Source organism: Rhodnius prolixus, unplaced genomic scaffold (assembly GCF_049639745.1).
Source record: "Rhodnius prolixus isolate KJV_2025 unplaced genomic scaffold, Rpr scaffold_11, whole genome shotgun sequence".
NCBI classification, from domain to species: Eukaryota; Metazoa; Arthropoda; class Insecta; order Hemiptera; family Reduviidae; genus Rhodnius; species Rhodnius prolixus.
The window spans coordinates 4,837,175-4,858,141 of NW_027411625.1; the positions used below are offsets into that span (position 1 = coordinate 4,837,175).

The 20,967-nt window shown below is 36.1% G+C and overlaps 1 protein-coding gene across 5 annotated transcripts in view; it reads left to right on the top strand.

Annotated features, from left to right (window-relative positions):
* LOC141459340 (cell adhesion molecule Dscam2-like) overlaps positions 1 to 20,967 on the top strand; it is a 524,511-nt gene that overhangs the window by 497,816 nt on the left and 5,728 nt on the right. The window contains exons 13-34 of one of the 5 annotated variants that reach the window (XM_074138322.1): positions 448 to 609; positions 1,929 to 2,216; positions 7,448 to 7,567; positions 7,705 to 7,881; positions 7,971 to 8,109; positions 8,722 to 8,870; positions 9,682 to 9,813; positions 10,817 to 10,962; positions 11,653 to 11,807; positions 12,828 to 13,003; positions 13,413 to 13,562; positions 14,084 to 14,239; positions 14,804 to 15,100; positions 15,169 to 15,426; positions 15,505 to 15,715; positions 15,818 to 16,047; positions 16,133 to 16,276; positions 17,470 to 17,610; positions 18,205 to 18,372; positions 19,054 to 19,184; positions 19,518 to 19,671; positions 20,434 to 20,530. In XM_074138322.1, the coding sequence (XP_073994423.1) occupies positions 448 to 609; positions 1,929 to 2,216; positions 7,448 to 7,567; positions 7,705 to 7,881; positions 7,971 to 8,109; positions 8,722 to 8,870; positions 9,682 to 9,813; positions 10,817 to 10,962; positions 11,653 to 11,807; positions 12,828 to 13,003; positions 13,413 to 13,562; positions 14,084 to 14,239; positions 14,804 to 15,100; positions 15,169 to 15,426; positions 15,505 to 15,715; positions 15,818 to 16,047; positions 16,133 to 16,276; positions 17,470 to 17,610; positions 18,205 to 18,372; positions 19,054 to 19,184; positions 19,518 to 19,671; positions 20,434 to 20,530 (3,781 nt within the window). Of the gene's footprint in view, positions 1 to 447; positions 610 to 1,928; positions 2,217 to 3,281; positions 3,561 to 7,447; positions 7,568 to 7,704; positions 7,882 to 7,970; positions 8,110 to 8,721; positions 8,871 to 9,681; positions 9,814 to 10,816; positions 10,963 to 11,652; positions 11,808 to 12,827; positions 13,004 to 13,412; positions 13,563 to 14,083; positions 14,240 to 14,803; positions 15,101 to 15,168; positions 15,427 to 15,504; positions 15,716 to 15,817; positions 16,048 to 16,132; positions 16,277 to 17,469; positions 17,611 to 18,204; positions 18,373 to 19,053; positions 19,185 to 19,517; positions 19,672 to 20,433; positions 20,539 to 20,967 lie in introns of all 5 variants that reach the window. The other 4 variants (XM_074138325.1, XM_074138324.1, XM_074138323.1 and 1 more) reach the window with 4 other exon arrangements.

The following is a 20,967-nucleotide window of genomic DNA, read 5'->3' on the forward strand; positions in this document are numbered from 1 at the left end:
TCCAACTACTACCAAAATGGTGTCGTGGACGGAGGGCGGAAGCTCATAGTTTATTATAAACAATTTTATCTAATAAATAAAAACTAGTCATACGCGGGATTCGAACCGGTGAACTCCTTCATTCAAAGCCATGCTCTTGACCACTAGACCGAAGTCTGCCCCCATTTTAGAAGTATTAAATGAGTTATGTATCTAATAATCCCTATTATTTTGTGCTGAAAAATAATTTAGAATCCATTGCTACAGTGGAAAAAAAAAAAAAACAGTCTGAAACTGTATAAGAGGAAATGGATTGCCTTTAGCCACTTCATCTTCATCGACATTTGTCTTATGATTACATTGTTTAATCCATATTCATTTATTAAAATATAAAAATACGGCCCTAGCATTTGAACAGATTCTTTATGAACACAAGAATGTATATAATTTTCTAATCTTTATGTTTAGATGGTAAGAGACTTCCACTAAACAGGCGGCAGAGGATCTATCCAAATGGCACCCTGCACATAACGAACGTGGAACACGAGCAAGATAGAGGAAGCTATCGCTGTTCCGTACAGAACAAACAAGGAAAAGCAGCGTCCCAAGTTTTGCACATGTCAGTGATTGGTGCGTTTTTACATTAACATTATCTTCTATCATAATTTGGAAACTGAACTCCTTAAATTGTAACTTCCAAGGAACACTCCAAAATTATTTTAAAATCTCCATTATGATGTCTGGGACTGCAATTTTGGAATACTTTTGGAGATATTTTCCATGATAGCCATACTTTATTCCATAATCGTAGTTTGTTTCAGCGCTTGCTCTTCTATGTTCAGGATGTCTTGGTTAACAGTGAAGTCACCGACTTACATAAGGCAAAATCAGTACACTATGTTTCTTTTACCTTTTGATAACTTTGATTTTAGTGATCTTTAAAAAGAAACAAAAAATAAAAGTAAAAAGTCCACCATTAGGAGAGCTAAAGGAACTCCTGGTGTTTCGAGACAAAATGTCTGTAAACAATGTCAAACCTTCCAGGCGTGACAGCAACATCCTTTTGGAAAAGCTCAGCTTTTGGGTTGTCACTTGACTGCTCCCTAAAATGCAGTCTCTGGATTGAATTTTTAAGATGATTCTGTTCCATTTAGTGTCAGCTATCGGATTCCCAAAAACACACCTTTGTTTACTGACACCTCTTTTTATAAATTAGCCTAATTTTACATCCATCTGCAGAAAGAAGGCAGAATCTGGTACTCTTCTGATTAAAAGGACGGGCAATTTGCTTGCCTGAATTCTGTGAACCTTTTTCGAAGGAGTTTCGATGTTTTGCAGTAATTGCCTTGGCTCGCTGAAATGGGCTTGAATCTCTTTATACTTACTAACTGGGGAACTTTTTGTCCCTTCAGGAAACCTTACTCTCTTCTCTCTATCTTTCAGTGCAATAATTGGCTGCAAAGGGTCAATTCTTGGTAAGTCATACCTACTTTCAACAACACCATTCTTCAGGCATGTTTAACTTATTGTAACAACTTCATCCAAATAAAACAATACCGACATAAAGATCGGAATCTTGTTTTCCATTTGTAATGGAAACAATTCTCAATTAGATATTGAATTTAACTTGAGAGGTTTGAAATTTAGAGTTTGAAGAAATAGGATTGATTACGCCTGTAAAGTAATTAATATAACATCAAGAAATTTAGGCTATTCTTTTGTGGCACCCGAGAAGATTCAGGTCAGTTTTTGTCCTTAAAAACTAGCCCAGTAAGTATTTTGAAAGTGCAGGTCGGAATAATAGTATAAGACATGCTGAAATTGATCAAAGAGCAAAGAATAAAGTAGGCAATCGGGGAAAAGATCTCCTCAGATAGAAACTGGGACCACTTCTTTGAGAGATCTTCCACAGCAGAAAATATTTTGAGTAAACTATATGAGTGTTTCAGTTCCACCACGAATTGCGCCGTTCGTACTGCAGGGCGACCTGCTGGTAGGGGAAAGGGTGCGCGTACAGTGCTTTGTCACCAAGGGTGACCTGCCGCTGGAGCTGGGATGGTATAAAGACACTGTACCTTTGGTTTCGGGTGCCTCCGATGTGGTAGTCAGGAGGTACGATCAGTACACCAGCTCGCTAAGTATTGATTCGCTGACCAGCCAGCACGCTGGCAACTACACGTGTGTGGCGACCAACGCTGCTGCTACCGCTCAATACACGGCTACCCTGCTTGTCAACGGTAAATTTTTTGGAGGCACCGCTTTCAGATGGGATAACTCAGTGAAATGCACGTATTATTATCCAAAATTCACTCTGATTTCTAGCCATAAACAGTGCATAATACCTTGTTTAGTAAACTTGGTGTCAAGATACAACGGCTAAATTCGGAACAGTACAGATATTTTTAAAATGGATCAACAATATCCATCAGTCATTGCTTTCGAAGTCTGTAGTGCATACTTGAAATCGAAAATGCTGTTTTCAAATAAAACTTTTAGATGAAGAATGTATTTTTGGGAAGGGTGGGCAAAATCATTACTCTTCCACTACATTTCAGTTGATGCTTTACTCCTACCTTTCATCGGGTGCTCCTGAAAATATGTGGCCAACAGAAATTATAAGGTTACTTAAAAAATGAAGTAATCCCGATTTTTGTTTCGGGCTTTTTGTCCTATCACCGACCAGATCTCGTGGACAGTATCACATTAATTAAAATCCAAGGGCAATGCCGAGAATTGAACCCAGTACCACAATGCATATTAGCTTCGCAGGTCTCGCCTCTAACTACTCGGCTACAGCGCCTTTATTAGTATTATTTTTATCGCATAAATTTCCTTTTCATTGGAAATCCTTCGATGTTCAAATTTTTACATCGATCCGTGATCAGTAGAATGCAGTATGAATTCGCCTTTTGATTTTTTATACAACTTGCACATTATGTAATTTTTACATAGTCGTAAGAAACACTATTAATTAGGTAAAAACGTTTCGTTTCGTATCCAGATAACCTTTAAACATTTTGGTAAATCACACCTCTGGGAGCAGTAGAGGAATCTCAATAAGAACTTATGATTAGAAGGAGAACTCAATCATATCCATCTAGTCAATTAAGTCAGTTTTTATGTTCATGTTGTTCCGATTGTGCCTCTTTATCTGTTCACCAGGTATATTAAACACATAGTTTTTCAGTTTAGAAGTTAAAAACTTCTGCCTAATAGTGCATTTGGTTATCCTATCTTTATAGCGGGCCTCATTTTATTATTTCTTTTTTAGAATATTAGGATATTTCGCGACTCTGTTTCAGTGCCACCAAAGCTAGGTCCTTTCACGTTTGGCGAAGTGATGGAAGGTGTGCGTACCCAAGTGCAGTGCGTAGTACAAGCCGGTGATCTACCATTGAAGTTAGAATGGCGCAAAGATGATGAGCATATACCAGCCAATTTGGGTGTAGTGGTAACTGAGGACGACTACACTAGCACGCTAGCTATAGCAACGGTCACCGCACAGCACGCTGGCCAGTATACGTGCTTAGCTACCAACCAAGCTAAATCTACTAAGCAGTCTGATCGACTAGTTGTCACCGGTACACCAAACCAAGCAAAAGAAAGACATTCACGATTCTCTTCAAGCAAAAGCACAGTTTTCACTTCTTGATGCCTCCAAGCACACTAAACTTTCTTTTTTTTTTTATCCTGTTCACTCTGTCTGCTCGCTAAAAATAATTTAAATAATTATAATCACGCACCTAAAAATGCACCTTCACGCATCTATCTATGGCGGCACTCGATGTCTTCCTTATTTTAGCACCAATTTGCAACTAACAGTGCACAGTTACAATAAGTGTTGAAACTTTTCGATTATGAATTCAATTATCTAATTTAAATTAAAAAAAAAAAAAAGAGAGAACTTAAACTAATTCATTAAGATGAAAAAGACAAGTGTGAATTATTCAGACAGAATCAGAACTAGCCCGCAAGTGCTCATACCAGTGATGCCTTCGACCTTGGATACTGGAAGACGGTAGAACATTTGCAGTAACTGTAGAATGTATCTTTGAACAAAATATTGCTTGAGTGATTTTACACCTTTATAAATCTGTGACCGAAAAATGTATAATCACTTTGAAATATAATGTTGAACATATATTACAATAGCAATTTCTAAGCAAATTAAATTGCAATTTTCAAATATATTTTGCAAGCAAATTAAACATTTTCTAGTCAAAGAATTATCTCACATTTAACACATTTCTCTCACTTTTCATTTCTTTTTTAATCAACTTTTTACATCGTATAAAAAACATATAGAAATTCGATTTTCTGATACCCATTAGATCCATTTCGTAACCTTATTCTGCAAAATTTAAGCTACTTTTTTATCATAATAATAATTGTTGAACTAACTTTGAACCACCAGTGCAGTACCGAAACTTGTGCACACTCCGCAGCCTCCAACTAATTTTATAACTTAATTTTGAACCGTTTTATTTTGCATTAATTCTTTTTAAGTCAGTATAACACTACTAAGCAACATTTTTGGCAAAGGTGAAGTAGAAGAATGCATATGAAATAGTAAAGCGGATGCACATTTAAGGGAGACTAAAGGTAGTTAGTCCTGATAAAAAAATTGCAATAGAAACTAGGATGAAACAACAATAAGTATAATGACTTTTTACACATTTGTTGGGCGACTAAACTGTCAACTATCGTGACATTTTGCTTAGTGGTAGATGAAGCAATAATCGATGACCTGCCGAAAATGGACTCTTAATAAATCAATTTAGAATCAATTCTATTCAAATCAGTTATGATTTTGAAGTGAGTTTCTCCAATACCGGGAGCATGTTAAATGTTTAGTAAAAATATTAAATTTTTTTTCAGCTAACTCTCCTCAACATTTCACAGTCCTGCAACAGCCTTAACAGGACCTGTATCCTGTAAGGCCGCCTGGCTAGCCAGGCTGAAATTAAAGCTCTGGCCTATCCTGGTAAGAACCAAATTTCGGCCAATTCTTGGCCATGCTGCTCTCAATTTGTTAGGAGCTTTGATTACTGTTTCGGTTGCTTGGTCCCCCTGGTCATTCCGGGATGAAACAGCAATGGAAGGAGCTGCATGGATGACAATGACTCCTCAGCCAATGATTCTAATTATGAGCTTCATTAGAGCCTGTGTCAAGACTTCGTTCGTTCCAAAAGAAGGCACGAATTTGTTCTTTATAATACATTATTGCTGTCCAAAATGATGAGAACTTCCTCTTGTCTGATGCCAAATATTTCGGTCTCTAACATCTTTAAGTGATTTTCGAGAGAATTACCTTATAAACTCGGGCTCCCGTAAATTAGGGTACCTCCATCTATACTCCACAATATAATAGTTTAGAATTCCCCTCTCACCACCCAAAAATTAAAAAAAAAAAAAGTTTTATTTCTCTGAACCACCCAAACACTTACATCCAACACACAAGTCATTCTACAGACATCATTAATATTAATCAGGGTGATTAAGATACCTTGAAGGCTGAAAATTCCCAAATCAGTCTTCTTGATGAACAACTGTGCAAAAAAAAAAAAAAGTATTGTTTTGAGTAAGAATTTTGATAGAAGCACTAGCCCAGAGCACCGACACCGCTTTCAGCATTCTCTGCACTCCGCACATACTGGCACATAGTGCATGCATGTCGACTAATCTCTGTTTGCCAGTCTAGAGCATCACCACTACTTGTAATATTTTGTTTAAAGATCATTCCATCATTTCTTGATGTAATAATTTATTCTCCTTTATCTGTTACACTGATTTGCTTCATTATTATTTTTTTTTCCGAGTTTTGTTAAATGTAATATCTACAAATTTTATAAATTAAATATAAAATATGTGCATCTTATTAACTAGCGCAGGCTTTGCTATTCTGACACAGGCAGTACAATAGTTTTTATTCTACTCCTTTTTAATTTAGGCGCATTCTCTTCCGAGATCTTGGCGTCCAATAGGTATTAAATGTATTCACATCACTGGAAAGAAACTATCGATTTCTAAGCAGATGTTGCTTTAAAAAAGTACAAGGGCACCAAGAAGCAAGGACTCAAACCCTTGGCCTTCTGGCACGGCCACAGTGTTCCAGAATAGCCCTTTTGGTGAAAATATTAAGTAATGTACTAATTTTTATTTTTTCATGAATCAAGAGAAAAGAAATTTTCATTAACATGCACAAGATATACTGGAATAAGTTGTGCTTAATTCATGCACAATGTCTTTAACTTTTAATGTAAGGTTCGTTGTTTACAGTGTAGGTTAATTTTAGCCCAACTCACTCTGTTTCCAACATAATATTCAGGGTAACACTGCTGTTTTGCTCTAATTTATAATATATGACAAAATCTTTCTGTTTTCAATTTCCTCATAGAGTTATCCAACGGTTATGATAACTGTTGTCAACAGTTATGATGATGTAGCTTAAAGTTAAGTACTCCACAAATTTTACACTACCCTGAAGATGGTAACAGATTTACCGAAACTTTGGTGAGATGGAACAAAATTTGTGTTTGAATTAATTGATTGACCGCACCTCAATATTCCCAATATCATCAATTTAACAACGGTCAACAACCAAAACTATTGTTAAAATCTAACTCAAGGCCATCCCTTCTATTAGTTTGGGCTTCTATACAAATGAGGTTTTAATTGATTTATTTAGGAATTTATAGTTCGGTGAGCATGCCAAACAGTCACCTTTCAATCTCTAGCACACCTACGGTTGGGATATCCGTCTTCTTTTTTAGATCTAAATATCAAGTCAACATAATTTCTGACACAAAGTTTTCCGTTTATTGGTAAGACATTAATGGAATTAGATTGCCGTCTAAATGGTAAATCCTTCCGTTTAGAAACCCCTTATCACTACCGGCTATGATCGCATACCTTTATTGGATTTATAATATATAATATATAATATATTATATATATACACATAACTGATTTTCTGTTTCTTGACACGTATACTGAACAGCAAAATAATTTAGGTTTTGCTCTGTAAAAGGCCTCGTTGAAAGTTTAATATCAATTAAATCTAATAAAATTATTAACACTGCTCTGTGTCAGAAACGTTCAACTGTCCATGCGCACTTGCACGTATTTGTATGGAGTGATAGAGAATATTTTGTGATTATTAAGCACAATATGCTATAAAAGTACTTATTTGATGGACTATGAACAAATACAAAAAATGTGTAACGTTATTAAAAATAAAAATAAAACATATTAATTAATTTGAGAAAATATTATAATCGTAAGTAATGTTATTTCTATAAATTATAATGCAATCTATAATAATTTTTAAAATACCTAATGATACATTAATGTAGTATCTTCGACAAACTTGTTTCAGAGTTCATTAAATCATTCTCTTTGAGTTTAAATTAGCTTATTACTTTGCATTTCTGTGTGTATTTTATTTGAAGATTTTGAACTGTTGCAGTCCCACCTAAATGGATATCCGAACCCAAGGATGTGAACGTCACCAAAGATGGTGTAGCGATATTTGAATGTAAAGCTGATGGCTTTCCAACACCACAGACTACGTGGCGAAAGATTATTGGTAAGTAACTTTTGGTTACGAAAACGACTATTAATGGAGTGGGTCAAATGAATAAAACTGGCATAGTCCTCCAAAGACCTATCTGCGGTCTTAAGGGTTAAATTAAAGGAAATTTAGAATTTACTACTATTTAATAGGACACAATCCGAATGAGTACCAGGATCTTAGTGTAGGACAAAATGGGATCTCCGTGTTTCCCAACGGTACCATGATGATCAAACCAACACTGTCCGAACACGAGGGGCAGTATCTTTGTGAGGCAAGCAATGGAATTGGTGCCGGAATTAGTTCAACTGTATCACTAAATGTTCACAGTAAGTTGTTTCTTATCTATTACCACGAAAATGATTGGATTTACTTTTTTTTGTTGTTGAAACTATTTTTGTATACTTTTATGTTTCAGACCCTCCTCTGTTCGAGAATATTTCAAGCCAGGAAAGCGTTCGACGTGGACAATCTCAGACATTGACCTGTGAGGCGCATGGAGATTTACCGATGACAATATCTTGGGCGAAACATCCTTCTGGGCAATTAGATTCCAGGTAAACAATCTACTGGGTTTGCTTTCATGTTCGCAAAGAATCGTGAAAACTTTAATTAAGAAATTCCAGTTGAAGTTTCTGAAGACTACATATGATGGTCTATTCAATTCTAAATTGGCCTTTGTTGTTGAAGTGTGGGGATGTTACGCCCATGCTACATACATGTTTAGGCTACTAAAGAGAGCTATTAGGACTCTTATTAAGAACCTAATTCCAGATAGCTGTCAGTAATTCTCTCGGTAGTTAAATATAATGACCACACTCTCAGTTTTCATTTTCAAACATGAACTAACATAGAAAAAGACAATTTACTAGAAGCTATGAAGCTTTAAGCGTTCCTTATAAACAACATGTAATTAATTTTCGTTCCAGTATTATATCGGCTATTACCGGACAGAGAGCTGGAAGAAAAAATCTAAGGGCAAGCAGCTGGATTCGAAACCGGGATCTCTGCGTGGGGATGCAATACGCTAATCGCATAGCTAAACCCTTCCCTTGTTAAACTAATGTTATAATATTCTGTTTATTATTATTGACGAGCCTTAGTAGGACAGTAGCATCAAGACGTTATGCAAGTATAATAAAAATATATGATTGATCATTTTGTTTTAGGTATGAAATTAGAGAGAAGCAAATCCGAGGGAACCTAATCTCCGAACTGGTCATCGAGAACACCATTAAATCGGACAGTGGACAGTACATGTGTATCGCCACCAATCCGTACGGGACTGCCCAGCAGAATGTTTATCTCCAAGTGCAAGGTACAGTTAGTTCTTAAAATATGCACGGTTAAACCATTTTCCAAAATATTCGAAAGTTCTATCTGGTCTAAGAATTTATACTGATGGTTACAAAAAGGGAGGACACTTGCGTCCTGACCAAAAAACACTGTTGTAAAAAGTCAAAATACTTGCGTAATTTTATTAGATTTAGACGTTTTTTTAATCATGTTTAGGCAAGTTCCATGAACATCTTTTGGCGAAAATTTAGGAAATTGAAAGTGTGTCCATCCTCGAGTAGGTACAACGTGACTTTCCTACTCCCTGAATAGCAGCATAGTTAGTATCTATCAGATCTCAGAACCTATACAAGACATAATTATTATTTTCGGGACTTCCTAAGGAAGTAGGGATTTAGCTTATTGTGGCTTTCATCCCTCTTCCCTAAATCCATCCAAAAGAAAAAGAAAAGATTCTAAGAAGATTCCCGCTTCAGAGTATCAAGTATATAAAAGATCAGATCGTATCTTGTGCAGCAGAGCCTCGGCAAGCTCTGATGTTTTGTCGAGAAGAACTAAAGAAAAAGATACTAGCAAAGCACTGCTCTGGTATACCTAGAGACTGAAGACCGTTGATGGTTCCTGCAGACTATGCGCGGGTGGAGAATGTAGTGTAGACTTCAGTATATCTCCATGGTGGGTGCAGTACCATTATTACCCACTTTTTGGAGAAGGAACTAGAACCATTTCGTTAAAGAAGTAGGCTTAGAAGAGTTCTTTTAGAATAAGCAGGCCCATTTTGGCTAATATCAAGCCACTATTAAGTCTTTTAACCAAACCTGATCACATTGCAGATGCACCTGGCAAGCCAATTGATGTTCACGTTGTGGATATAGGAAGTCGTTCTGCAAAAGTATCCTGGTTGCCACCTACCGACGAACAAAATCTTCCACTTCAGTACAATGTCCAGTACAAAAGAGAGTCAGGTATACTGAATGTCTTTTTTTATTAGTGAAGCTTGTTTTTCCCATTTATTGCTACTTTTCTACTCAGTTTTATTATTTTATATTTTAACGTTGTTTTCTTTGTTTGTAATTAATGTTTAAACCATATAAACCAGATTAATACAAGTTTATACTTTAATATTGGTATCTATTAGGTTATTAAGCACACAGACAATTATAGAATGAGGTCAATCGAGGCTTGCCTTATAACTGACAACGGGTTTGGGCCAAACTCTTAGACAGCACTAATCAATAAACGGTTTAAGTTCCTGTAACTGATTGAACTTAGATCGAGTTATCTCCAATGGGCCGTCACACAATGTTGAAGGTTCAAGATACTCTCGAGGAAGACGCCTTCGCTGAGGAAGTATTATATAATCTTGTGGATGGCCGAAGTTTGAAGCACATTTCCACTATTAGACCTGTATAAAAATCCTCTGATATCATTCACTGAGGGTTCACCCTTTTTTACCAGGTCTGATAGACTGGAAATTGGTGGTTAGATGCTCCGTAATCTTATTTGATTACGTTAGTTTTCTTAGTTTTTATTCTGACAATATTCTGGCTAAAGCACATAGCATATTTAGCGACCACAGTTCACTGTATAATGTTTAGAGTCACATAGCAGTCTTTCTTACGAGAATTTGTTTAGTAAACTAGTCATAACAGTCTAAATGTCGAAACCTCCAAAAAGTGCACATAGCAGATATTAGTTTGACAACGACGATATGTATTTGTGCTCCATATAGTCTAGCATACGTCACTTAAAGTTTCTTCTCTACACCCATGCACCAAAAACGCAGCCTCTTATCAAAGTTTAGTATCAAGACTCTTGACTATTTCTTCTGACAGTTTTCACGATGTAGTTTCATAGTTATTCTTACATTTGGAAGACTAGTTGGCTGTTTTGAATGAAAATAATGGATTGACTTATTTCTCTGTATTAAACGTGTATATCTGGTCTAATTCAGAAGTTTGTTTGTAGGTGTAATAATGGACGAATGGGAGTCTGCGAATGCTGGCAGTGAAAATCATCTAACAATAAACAATCTCCATCCAGCGAATGTCTACTCGGTGCGAGTTCAAGCTGAAAATCACCTAGGAGCTGGCGAACCTAGTGATATTATACAGGTACAGACTTGTGCATTCACAAGTCTAGATATCCATTAAAATAAGCAGTGGGTTCACTGTATTTAGATGATATAGTTTGTATAATAAGGTTGAATTATATTCCATACTATTAACCAATAATATAGTTCTAATAACGGGAATTTATTTCAAATCGGTGAAAGAAGTACTAAGGTACAATAAAATAAAATAAAATGATATTGCTCACATTAAGTGACAGCGCTTCAGAAAAAGAATTTCAGCAGACCGTTGAGTACAAAGATAAAGCGTTAACAGCAATAGCCACGTTAGAAGTAAAGCTGAAAAGAAGAATTCGAAGCGATGATAAAAGATTTTTCTTTACTAAATATTTTATGTAAAGTAGGTTATAATTGCATTTTTAAAGCACATTAGTAGATAAAAATGCTTTTTTTCCTTAATATTCGGGAAGGCTTCCTCTGGATACGCCTATGAGCTTAGGTGTCGGATTTTGACCCAAAATTACCTCCGGAATGAATATCAAGTTTCAATTTTAAGTGAGTTTTACATATGGAGACCAATTTGTCGGTACACTATTTCTTAATCACGGAGTCTTCTTTAAAACATCAGCACGCTCAATATATCATATTAGAAAGCTGTTATACAACGCAAAACTCAAAACATGATAAGGGTTTTTTTTTTTTTTTAATCATCCTAGTTCTCTTGATGCTTTAGATAACGACTAATATGGAAGTGCCTTCGGGAGAAGCTCAAGGTCTGACTGTGGGAGCTGCATCATCAACTGAACTTACGGCCACCTGGCTGCCTCCACCATCGCACACGCACAACGGACAACTGCTTGGTTACTACGTGGGAATTAGAGAGTACAGGTATTCAAACAATCCAAAGCTATGAAAATACCAAGCCAAAGGATGATATGAATGAAAAATTATGTTTAAAAGTTTCAAAAATGAAGAAGAAAAAAAAAAACCTCATAAATCCCTTTACTCCATCCAAAATGAGGTACCGATTGTGCGCCACTCATTCACAAATTAGGGAAGGGATTAGCTATGCGGTTAGCGCATTGGATTCCCACGCGGGAGACCCGGGTTCTTTCGGAGATTTAAGATTTAAGAACAAACGAACATTAGGTTTAAAAAGAAACTTTTTAATGAATAATTATATTTTACGTATTTGAGTTTTTATAGAGCAGGCTAAGGATGGCCTCAAGAAAAAGACAAATTATCTTGAATGCGTTTCAAAATTGTATTACATATCATTGCAGTAAAAAATTCTTTTAGTTCATGAAGATATTTTTCCTTACAGATAGATTTCATAGTATTTAAAAGATCTTACTTTTTAAAACTTCTTTATCTTCGATTTGGAAAATTTCAAAATGTATTGTTCTTATTTCTTTCTTAAGAATGATAAAAAGAATTTATTAGGGTGATATTTACTTGTTAAATATAAAATCGAAACTTGAAATGGAAAGTTTAAAACGTTTAGTATAATGGTTGATTAAACGCTAAAAAGTACCCAAATCAGCAAGTACCCAACATTTCATTAATACTTCATTGATATCATTTGAGCTTGGGATTGACATTAATATTTTTTAGAATTTATTAGATGTCATAGACCCTAATGCTGGCTATTTTCATATACCAAAGATTTGTTCAAGTAGCACACCATTTAACTTAGATTAACCTATAATAATCAAACAGTTAATTTCAGATTAAAAAGAAAAACGTTATAAAATATAATAAATTATTACTAAAAAATTGCAATTTATATCATTTATAGAGCTAACTTTTCTCTACAATTCGGTAAAGAATCCATTGAAAATGGAACAATACGAAAAGAGATATAAACGTTTGAAATTTAAAAACCTCCTTCTTTTTTTTTTTGTTCAGCAAGGTACCTGGAGGTGTGTTCAACTTCACCACTACTACTGCTTCCCCGGGTAGTATGTCATTAACTTTGAAGGGACTTCATCCGTTTAGAAAATATGGAATCGTCGTACAAGCTTTTAATCAAAAAGGCCCAGGGCCTGTCACATCAGAATTTCTTGCTCATACGTTGGAGGATGGTAAGTACTGATTTGATTATGTAATTTGTGTGGTAGGTATTAAAAATAAGGGCAATTTCCTGGCATAATCTTCAACTGTACTTGGTACTGGTTACCAAATGTTTTGCATTAGGATAGCTTCTATTTTCAACTTATGGATTGTACCCGAGTACCGCTCGGTTACAACGACAATATCTATCAAGTCCTCTTCATTTCATCTTATAAGAAAGAGCATTTTACATTTTGCAACGCCAATAACCGATCTGGAAAGTTTCTGTTTTGGATTAGCAGGTTATTATTATGCCGTCCATAAATATTATGATGAGTAACACACTTCAGCTGTACCCTACATTTAATGATACAAACATTTTAGAGAGTGAGGACAAAAATAGATTCAAATTTACTTTGCAATAATCTATACATTTGACAGTGCCTTCTGCTGCGCCTTCCAACGTGGAATGCTCTGCTCAGAGCTCAGAAAGTATTTTGGTTACATGGAAACCTCCTCCAGCTGATCACCACAATGGCAGAATACAGGGATACCGGACATACTATGAAAACGTGGCCGAATACCCACCAGGTACATATCCTTCATCAATTATTTTCTTTTACAATTTTGTTTTTTTAAACTATTTTTTGTAGCGTTCATGACTTTCTTTTTTTGGCATTCGTTGTTACTTGAAATCCATTATTTCTCAGCCTAGAGAGTGATCGGTTCGCAACATCCTGCCTGCTGAAGGTGATGCCTCCTAAAAGCTGGCAATCCATCTTCCTTATCCGGGTGGTTTTGCAAGGGAAAGGTATCCTTAGGATGTGTCATTAAGGAACTTTTTTTGAGTTTAATGTTAATTTAGTGTGTATAAAGGTAGAGTTAAGCAATCGCCTATTTTTTCAGGCGGGGATTAACGTCCATTTACTCAATTAGGTATCGTGGACATGGGCGGAAGCACATACTTTACTATAAACAATTTTTTCTAACAAATAAAAAGTAGTCATACGCGGGATTCGAACTGGTGATCTCCTGCATACAAAGCCAAGCTCTTGACCACTAGACCAAACTATAAGAAGTGTACATGTTTACAAATATTTGTTTGTTTCTAGGATTTATTGAGGCCGATACTAAATCTTCTAATGAACTATCAATCAAACTCTTAGGATTACAAAAATTTGCAAACTACAGCATTGAAGTATGGGCATTTACTAAAGTTGGTGACGGTCTGAAGAGTTCGCCAATTTTTTGTTCCACCGATGAAGATGGTTAGTGTAACATTTTTTTTAATAAATAGCCGAACAAGTTTTGACAAGTTATAACAAGTGTTAAAGACAAGATGCTGGTAAAAGAAAGTACAGTCTAGTGAGTACAATACAAAGGGCTAGTTGGAAGATTGTGGCATGCCGTTGATAAGTATCTCTGCAGTACAGATACTGTTAAGTAAGGACTGCTAAGTGGAAGGATTTCCCTTGGAATAGCCACCTGATCTTCGTCATTTTACAAAACCTATGTTCCTTAAAGTTTAGCTAGAGATTTGCCTTACTAAGGCTATCTGTAATCTTCTTGTATCGCTGCCTAATCAATAATAGGTTTGTCTAAACAGCCTTATAGTGGGTAGCTGGAAGTTCATCGAAGTTCAGGTGATTATTGGCCAATATAACTCAGAATTTGAAGAGTTTTTTTAAGGTTGGAGGTGGATTCATTGTTTTATTTTAAGAGTTGCTGCTGAGGATGATAGTATTAACTCTTATTTTTAGCTGCAGCGTATCCAGTTATATTTCCAAATTACATTTTAAAAAGCATTTAATATTAATGCGCTTTTTTTTCAGTCCCCGATGCGCCAGCTAATATTAAAGTAGTGTCTACTTCAGAAACATCACTGATTGTATCTTGGCTACCACCTATCAGAGCAAATGGCATACTTACAGCCTACTTCGTCTACTGGAGGCCACTGGAAGGTGGTAAGGATAGATCTGCAGAAAGGAAAAGAGTTCCTCCCAGTTCATCATATTTCCAGTTGAATCATCTGACGCGAGCAGTTACCTATGAAGTGTGGGTTTCGGCGAGCACTAGACCTGGAGAGGGTCAACCAACCCATACTCTCTACGCGACTCCTTCTAATAAAGGTAAGTCTAATATACAGTACATATCTACATTGTTAAATTCAGACTGTTCGAACTGTTTTTGTGTTTAGGTACTACCGAAATCATTTCACTGGGAAGAGCGTTGTCAGTTATTGGCGGAGAATCGGTTACTTTACCATGCATCACAACATCCGACTCAGAGAACAACAGGATATGGACCCCAAAAAGTCTTCCACACAATACCAGAGTGCTAGCAGACGGCAGTCTATATATTGCGGCCGCTCAGCGTGCTCATCACAGAAACTATACCTGCTTGGTGGACAGCTCTGTGACCACCGACGAAATACAATACTCACTTAGAGTGATTGGTATGTTGAAAGATAACTATTGTAAAGTAGCGGCCGTAAGTTTTCTTAATAATTCTTTTATGTTGCTTTAAATTTCAGTGGCACCGGATCCTCCAGAACTGACAGTAACTGGACGTGGCCAAGACTGGCTGGAGTTAACTTGGACGGTCTTGGAAAATGGTGGCAGTCCAGTACGAGGATACATCCTAGAGCATTCCTTGGCCTCATCACCAATGATACAGTGGACTGAAGTGCAAATAGCTAGGGATCGCAACTCCTTTCGACTTGGGGAACTTCTGTGTGGTACAAGGTACTTTTTTTTCTCCACCGAACTTGAAGCATCTGGTATGTTCTTCAAGCGTTGTGTACACAGTTTATTAAGTAGAACATTAAATAAATCTTTTGTTTTTAGCTACAACTTGAGAATGTGTGCATACAACTCAGCGGGAACTGGACGCAGTTCAGAAGTACTCGGTTCACGAACCGAAGGAGGACGTCCAATTAAGCCGCCACATGTGGCGTTCATACAAGGCAACGTGAGCACCATAACACTAAATCTAGCTGCTTGGAATGGGAACGGATGTCCTATCGATAGTTTTAGTATTGAGTACAAGGAACAATCGCATTCTGGGTGGCTAATGGGTAAGTCTTGAAAGAAATTGGTGTTTTTTAAATTTTAATGTTTAAGCGCATATATTAATTATAAATAAAATACATCGATTTCTAGTTGGCAAAAACATACAAAACCAAGATAAGTTCGAAATAGTTGGTTTGTGGCCAGGAAAGCGTTATACAATTAAAGTGAAAGTAGAGAACAGCGCTGGTTCAACTATTGGAGAATATTCCTTCACAACACTCCAGAATTTGGGAGGTAAATTTTAGAACTTATTTTTCTTGTTTACTCTGCGATTCTCTTCTGGCCAGATATCGATGCATACTTTTTAACCTGAAAGGCTATTTATTATTCGTCAATGGAGTGGGCGAAGCTTTAAGTTATCCAAAGCCTTCTTGACTCACATATAAAGCTACTCCAAGGAAAACACCAAGAAAAACCGACCTTGATTGGAAAACAGCCCCAGGCTTGAGCCGACTTAAGAAGTTACAGCTGGATGGACAAATCGAGTAACCACTTTAACAAGAAGCAGCCAAAACTCCTTTTCTGTTCATCATTTTTACCAGTTATCCTAAATACCTCAAGCAAACCCTCTTAAGATTGATGATTGTTTCCTCCTCCGTCTTAAATACTCTACAGAAAAGCATCAGTCCCTTTTTTTCATAGCAGTATCTCATAAATTCACAATGCCCAGGGTGGAAATTAAACGACCAGGTATCTGAATGAGATCCGTGAAAGATCCGACAGTATATCACAATCATCCTGTACGGACCTTTTACTAGTTACTCGATTTATAATGGTTTGAAAATCCATTTGTAGTAAGTCCACGTTAACTATGTAGTAATCCATAGACAGTATGAGAAAAATTGTAAATAATAATTAAATAGGAGGGAAGGGATTAGCTATGCGGTTAGAGTATTAGATTCCCATGCGGAGGTCCCGAGTTCGAATCCAGCTGCTGGCCCTTAGGTTTTTCTCTCTTCCTAGGATCTTCTTACGGTTCACTGTCCTCGTGATGGACAGTGTTGTCTGTAAAGAGAGAACACTGTCCGGAAACCAGCAGTGCCCTGAAAAAAGCACCGGGCGCCAACAACCTCAGATGCTGACGCGCCTTAAATCATTAAAATAAATAAATAAAATTAAATAGTCCATGTAAGGTGCCTCATATGAAATGAGATACTAAATTAGCTTGATGGACAAAGGGCTTGAATGAGCATTTACCGTCAAGTATTCTGTTTTCCTGTTGTTAATAACCAGGAAAACCATTCGTAAAACCTCAAGGAGCTTCCTACCCATTTACATGCTCATCAAAAACATTATCACAAAAACCAAAACTCCTAAATTTTCAATTGTGTTAATTAATTTACTGATTAAAATTTTGTTCTATTCTTTTCGAACACTATTTAGAAACTTTCTAATGTTTGTTACATTTTTTTTTTTTTTTTTTGCAGTTACATTAAGTCCAACATCAATAAAAATACTCTCTGAAGGAAATTCAGTGTACCTAGAACCAAACATCATACTACCTATCTTGGCATCGCTGCTAACTCTAGTATCCATCGGCGTAGCTATTACTATCTGCTTTAGGAGAAGTAAGTAGTTTTATTTCTGTATCGTGATTAGGATCGCAAATCCTTTGTCTTTTTTAAAAATATTTTTTGACGTATACGATGCACTACTACCACAATATCTATTCCCTTCTTAATGATGTTGAGTGAAATCTTACAACATTCCCTTCAATCCAAGAAATCTCAGTATATGATATTTTTTTCCAGGTAATTAGTGACTTTCCTGTTACCTAAATCTTTCTTGGATAATGGTATCGCAGTCAGTCAGAAGTTTTACTGTTGTATCCTCCATATTCATGCACAGAATCTGCTTACGTAGGTAACAGTTTCCGTGATCCAGCTTCATCAGCTACCCTCTGAATTCGTCAGTGCCCTATAAGGGAACATTTATTAATACGCACGCTTTTCAGCAAGACATACCTTCTGCTTTTAGGAGCTCTTTTGCTACCACAATCATCAGCTTTTAAACGATATTGGCCAAAACGGAATACCACTTTATACTGAATCGTTTTTGCCAGTACTTTGGGACTTACTCGAAAACAGCTCAGATTTTTTTTTTGTTTGATTCATGAAATAATATTTATTTAATAAATTAATCTCTACTCTGTGGAATATTAGGTAGAAGCTGTGATGGGAGACCTAGAAATCAACCAGACTCCCAAAGTATAACAAATTTAGAGAACAAAGCTAACCTAGATCAAAGGGAACAGTACTATGCTGCAGTGCATAAAGGTATGGCAGGTCCGATAGACACGCAGTGTGAAAGCATACCAGGTAAACTCAAAGGTATTGTACATACCGCACAAACCATAGAATCTAGATAATATAATAAATCCATTTCCAGGACACCTTCCTCATTGTTCTCTTCTGGTACTGCATCTTTATCATCTGTATTCGAGTGCACTTCATTTTGGTCTTTAACTTTACTCTCAAGGTTTTATATTTCTCCTTCTTTCCACCCCCACATCTTTTTTCACATTTATTTCGTTGATATAAATATAAAACTAACTTGCTGCAAACAGATCACAAAAAAAACCATGAACTCCAAACTTTGTGTTCATTGATATCGTTTGCTTTCAATTTGAATTTATTATTTAGCTTTACTTCTAACGTGGCCATTACTGTTATCGCTATATCTTCATACTTCATACTGATCACACTCTTTTTCTTAAGTGACGTCATTTATTGCAGACAGCGTCTCTTCCATTGGACATCGTAGTACGTATATGTTGCACCGATTATGTACGAACGATAAATTCGCATTTCTGGATTTCAGCAACATATTTGTTTAATATAAAATCTTCCGTTAATACGTACACTTTTATCGCTCGTAAGAAAATTTAAACACATATTATTTCTTTTTGCAAAAAAAATGTTTTAAATATAATGAACCTACTGCCATTATTATTATATTTTTTGGCAATAACTTTACGAATTGTTCAACTATATCTATTAAACCTTTTGCAGAATATCCTGATGACATTTCACCGTATGCTACGTTTCATGTCGCACCGCAGATTAGCACACCACGTCAGATTCATAGTTTTTTGTACCATGATCAAGCGCTGGCCGCAATGGACACAATGCCTTTAAAATGTGTGAGTTTTAATAGAAAAAATATTATTATTAAATAATTCGACTTAAAATGTTTTTAATTGTGTTACGCTATTGAATTAGCAATTCCAGTGAGACTTTCTAGTATTGTCTTTCCAGACTGGCCGCACTATTTCTGATGTTACTTCTTTCAGAGTTTAAGTAGTCTTAAACAATTTCTTGTTTCAGTTTCTTAAACAATAATGATGTTAATAATTATGTCCGAAGGATATTGAACGGTTTTAATATCCTTTCCTTGAAAGAGTGTGGGTGTGTAATGGTGAGCTAGAGTTTATTTAATGTGTATTAATGCTATAATGAAATGAATTGTTTCTTAGAGTAATATGAAAGAGGAGTACTCCAAACTTCGAGTTGGCCCAAAGGGAGTGAAGTGTCTTTCCACAGGATCTGACTACTCGGGCTCAATTACCGACCAATGGTCTGAGCATGGACCTCATGGACCCTTGCGCTCGGAAAGGATTCATCTGCACAGTAAGTAGCAGTAAGAAGTAAAGTAATCGCCTACTTTTTCAGGCAGGGTTTAACTATCAATTAGGTATCGTGGACGGAGAGTGGAAGCTCATACTTTACTATAAACAATTTTTCCTAACAATTAAAAAGTAGTCAAGCGCGGGATTCGATCTGGTGATCGGGAGATGTATGTGAGAACATACAAAACCAATCTCTTGACCACTAGACCAACACCAGAACTTTTATACAGTTCTGCCAGCTGTTTAAGCGGAAATGATCTGCAGGCAAAATGGCACGAACAACTTCAAATTCAAATCTCTCTTCGGGCACCGAACATGTATCATGGATCGCAAATTTTATTTATACTGTATTTTAAGGAATTCCATGTCAAAAGGCAGGCTTTGACAATGCTTTCTATAGAAAGAGATCTCATCTTGAAGAAGAAAGACAAACGGATTTTCTTACTAAGTAAGGGGCGTTGAAAAAGTAATAATATTGTCTCAAAGTTGGATAAAGCAATGCAAGAACTTAAAACTGTTTTGCAGGTTGCATTTTTTAGGCACTAAAAAGTATAATAATTTCTGCTGCATTTATATATTAATCGTATATTTAATTTTATATTACTTATTTAGAAATTAATTAAATAGCATTCCTGTAATTTCTTTTGGGCAGACTCTGAATAAAATATTTTAAATTCTTTTTGACTGCTCCTCATGCACCATGCTCTACCATAGTCTGAAGAAATGAAAAAGCGGAAATTAATATTAAATTTTCTGTTTGCAGTGTATGGAGGAAGTTCTCACGCTGTGGAGTCCAGTTCTTCAGGTGAGCAGTCTCCTGTCCATGACGCTAGAGCTCCACCCAAACTCAAACACGTCAGGTAAAAATGTAAGCTCTGCAGAGAATAGGGCGACATTGAATATGGGCACTGTATTATAAAATGGTGATACAGAATTGTATATGAAAATCAGTTGAATAATGTGCATGTCAGGCGCATTAAATATCTGTTTTTAACTGAGTAAGGATACTGACACATTACATTATACATCTTTCTGAGAAGGAAAGTATTGAAATCTATGCCTGCCTTAGAAAGTTCTGCTCTTGGGATCCCGTCTGATTTTATTATTATTATTATTTAAATATAAATAAAGCATTCGTTGATGATGTGGCTATAAGTCAAATCCAGCGTGATTTAGAAGCTTCGTTGTGGCCTACTAGACTGTTCAAACAGTTTTTACACTTGAATGGCGTAATTTTTAAGTACGAGCTAAATTTTTTTCTTTGCAAATAAATTTAGCCATTAGGGGCGGACGAAAT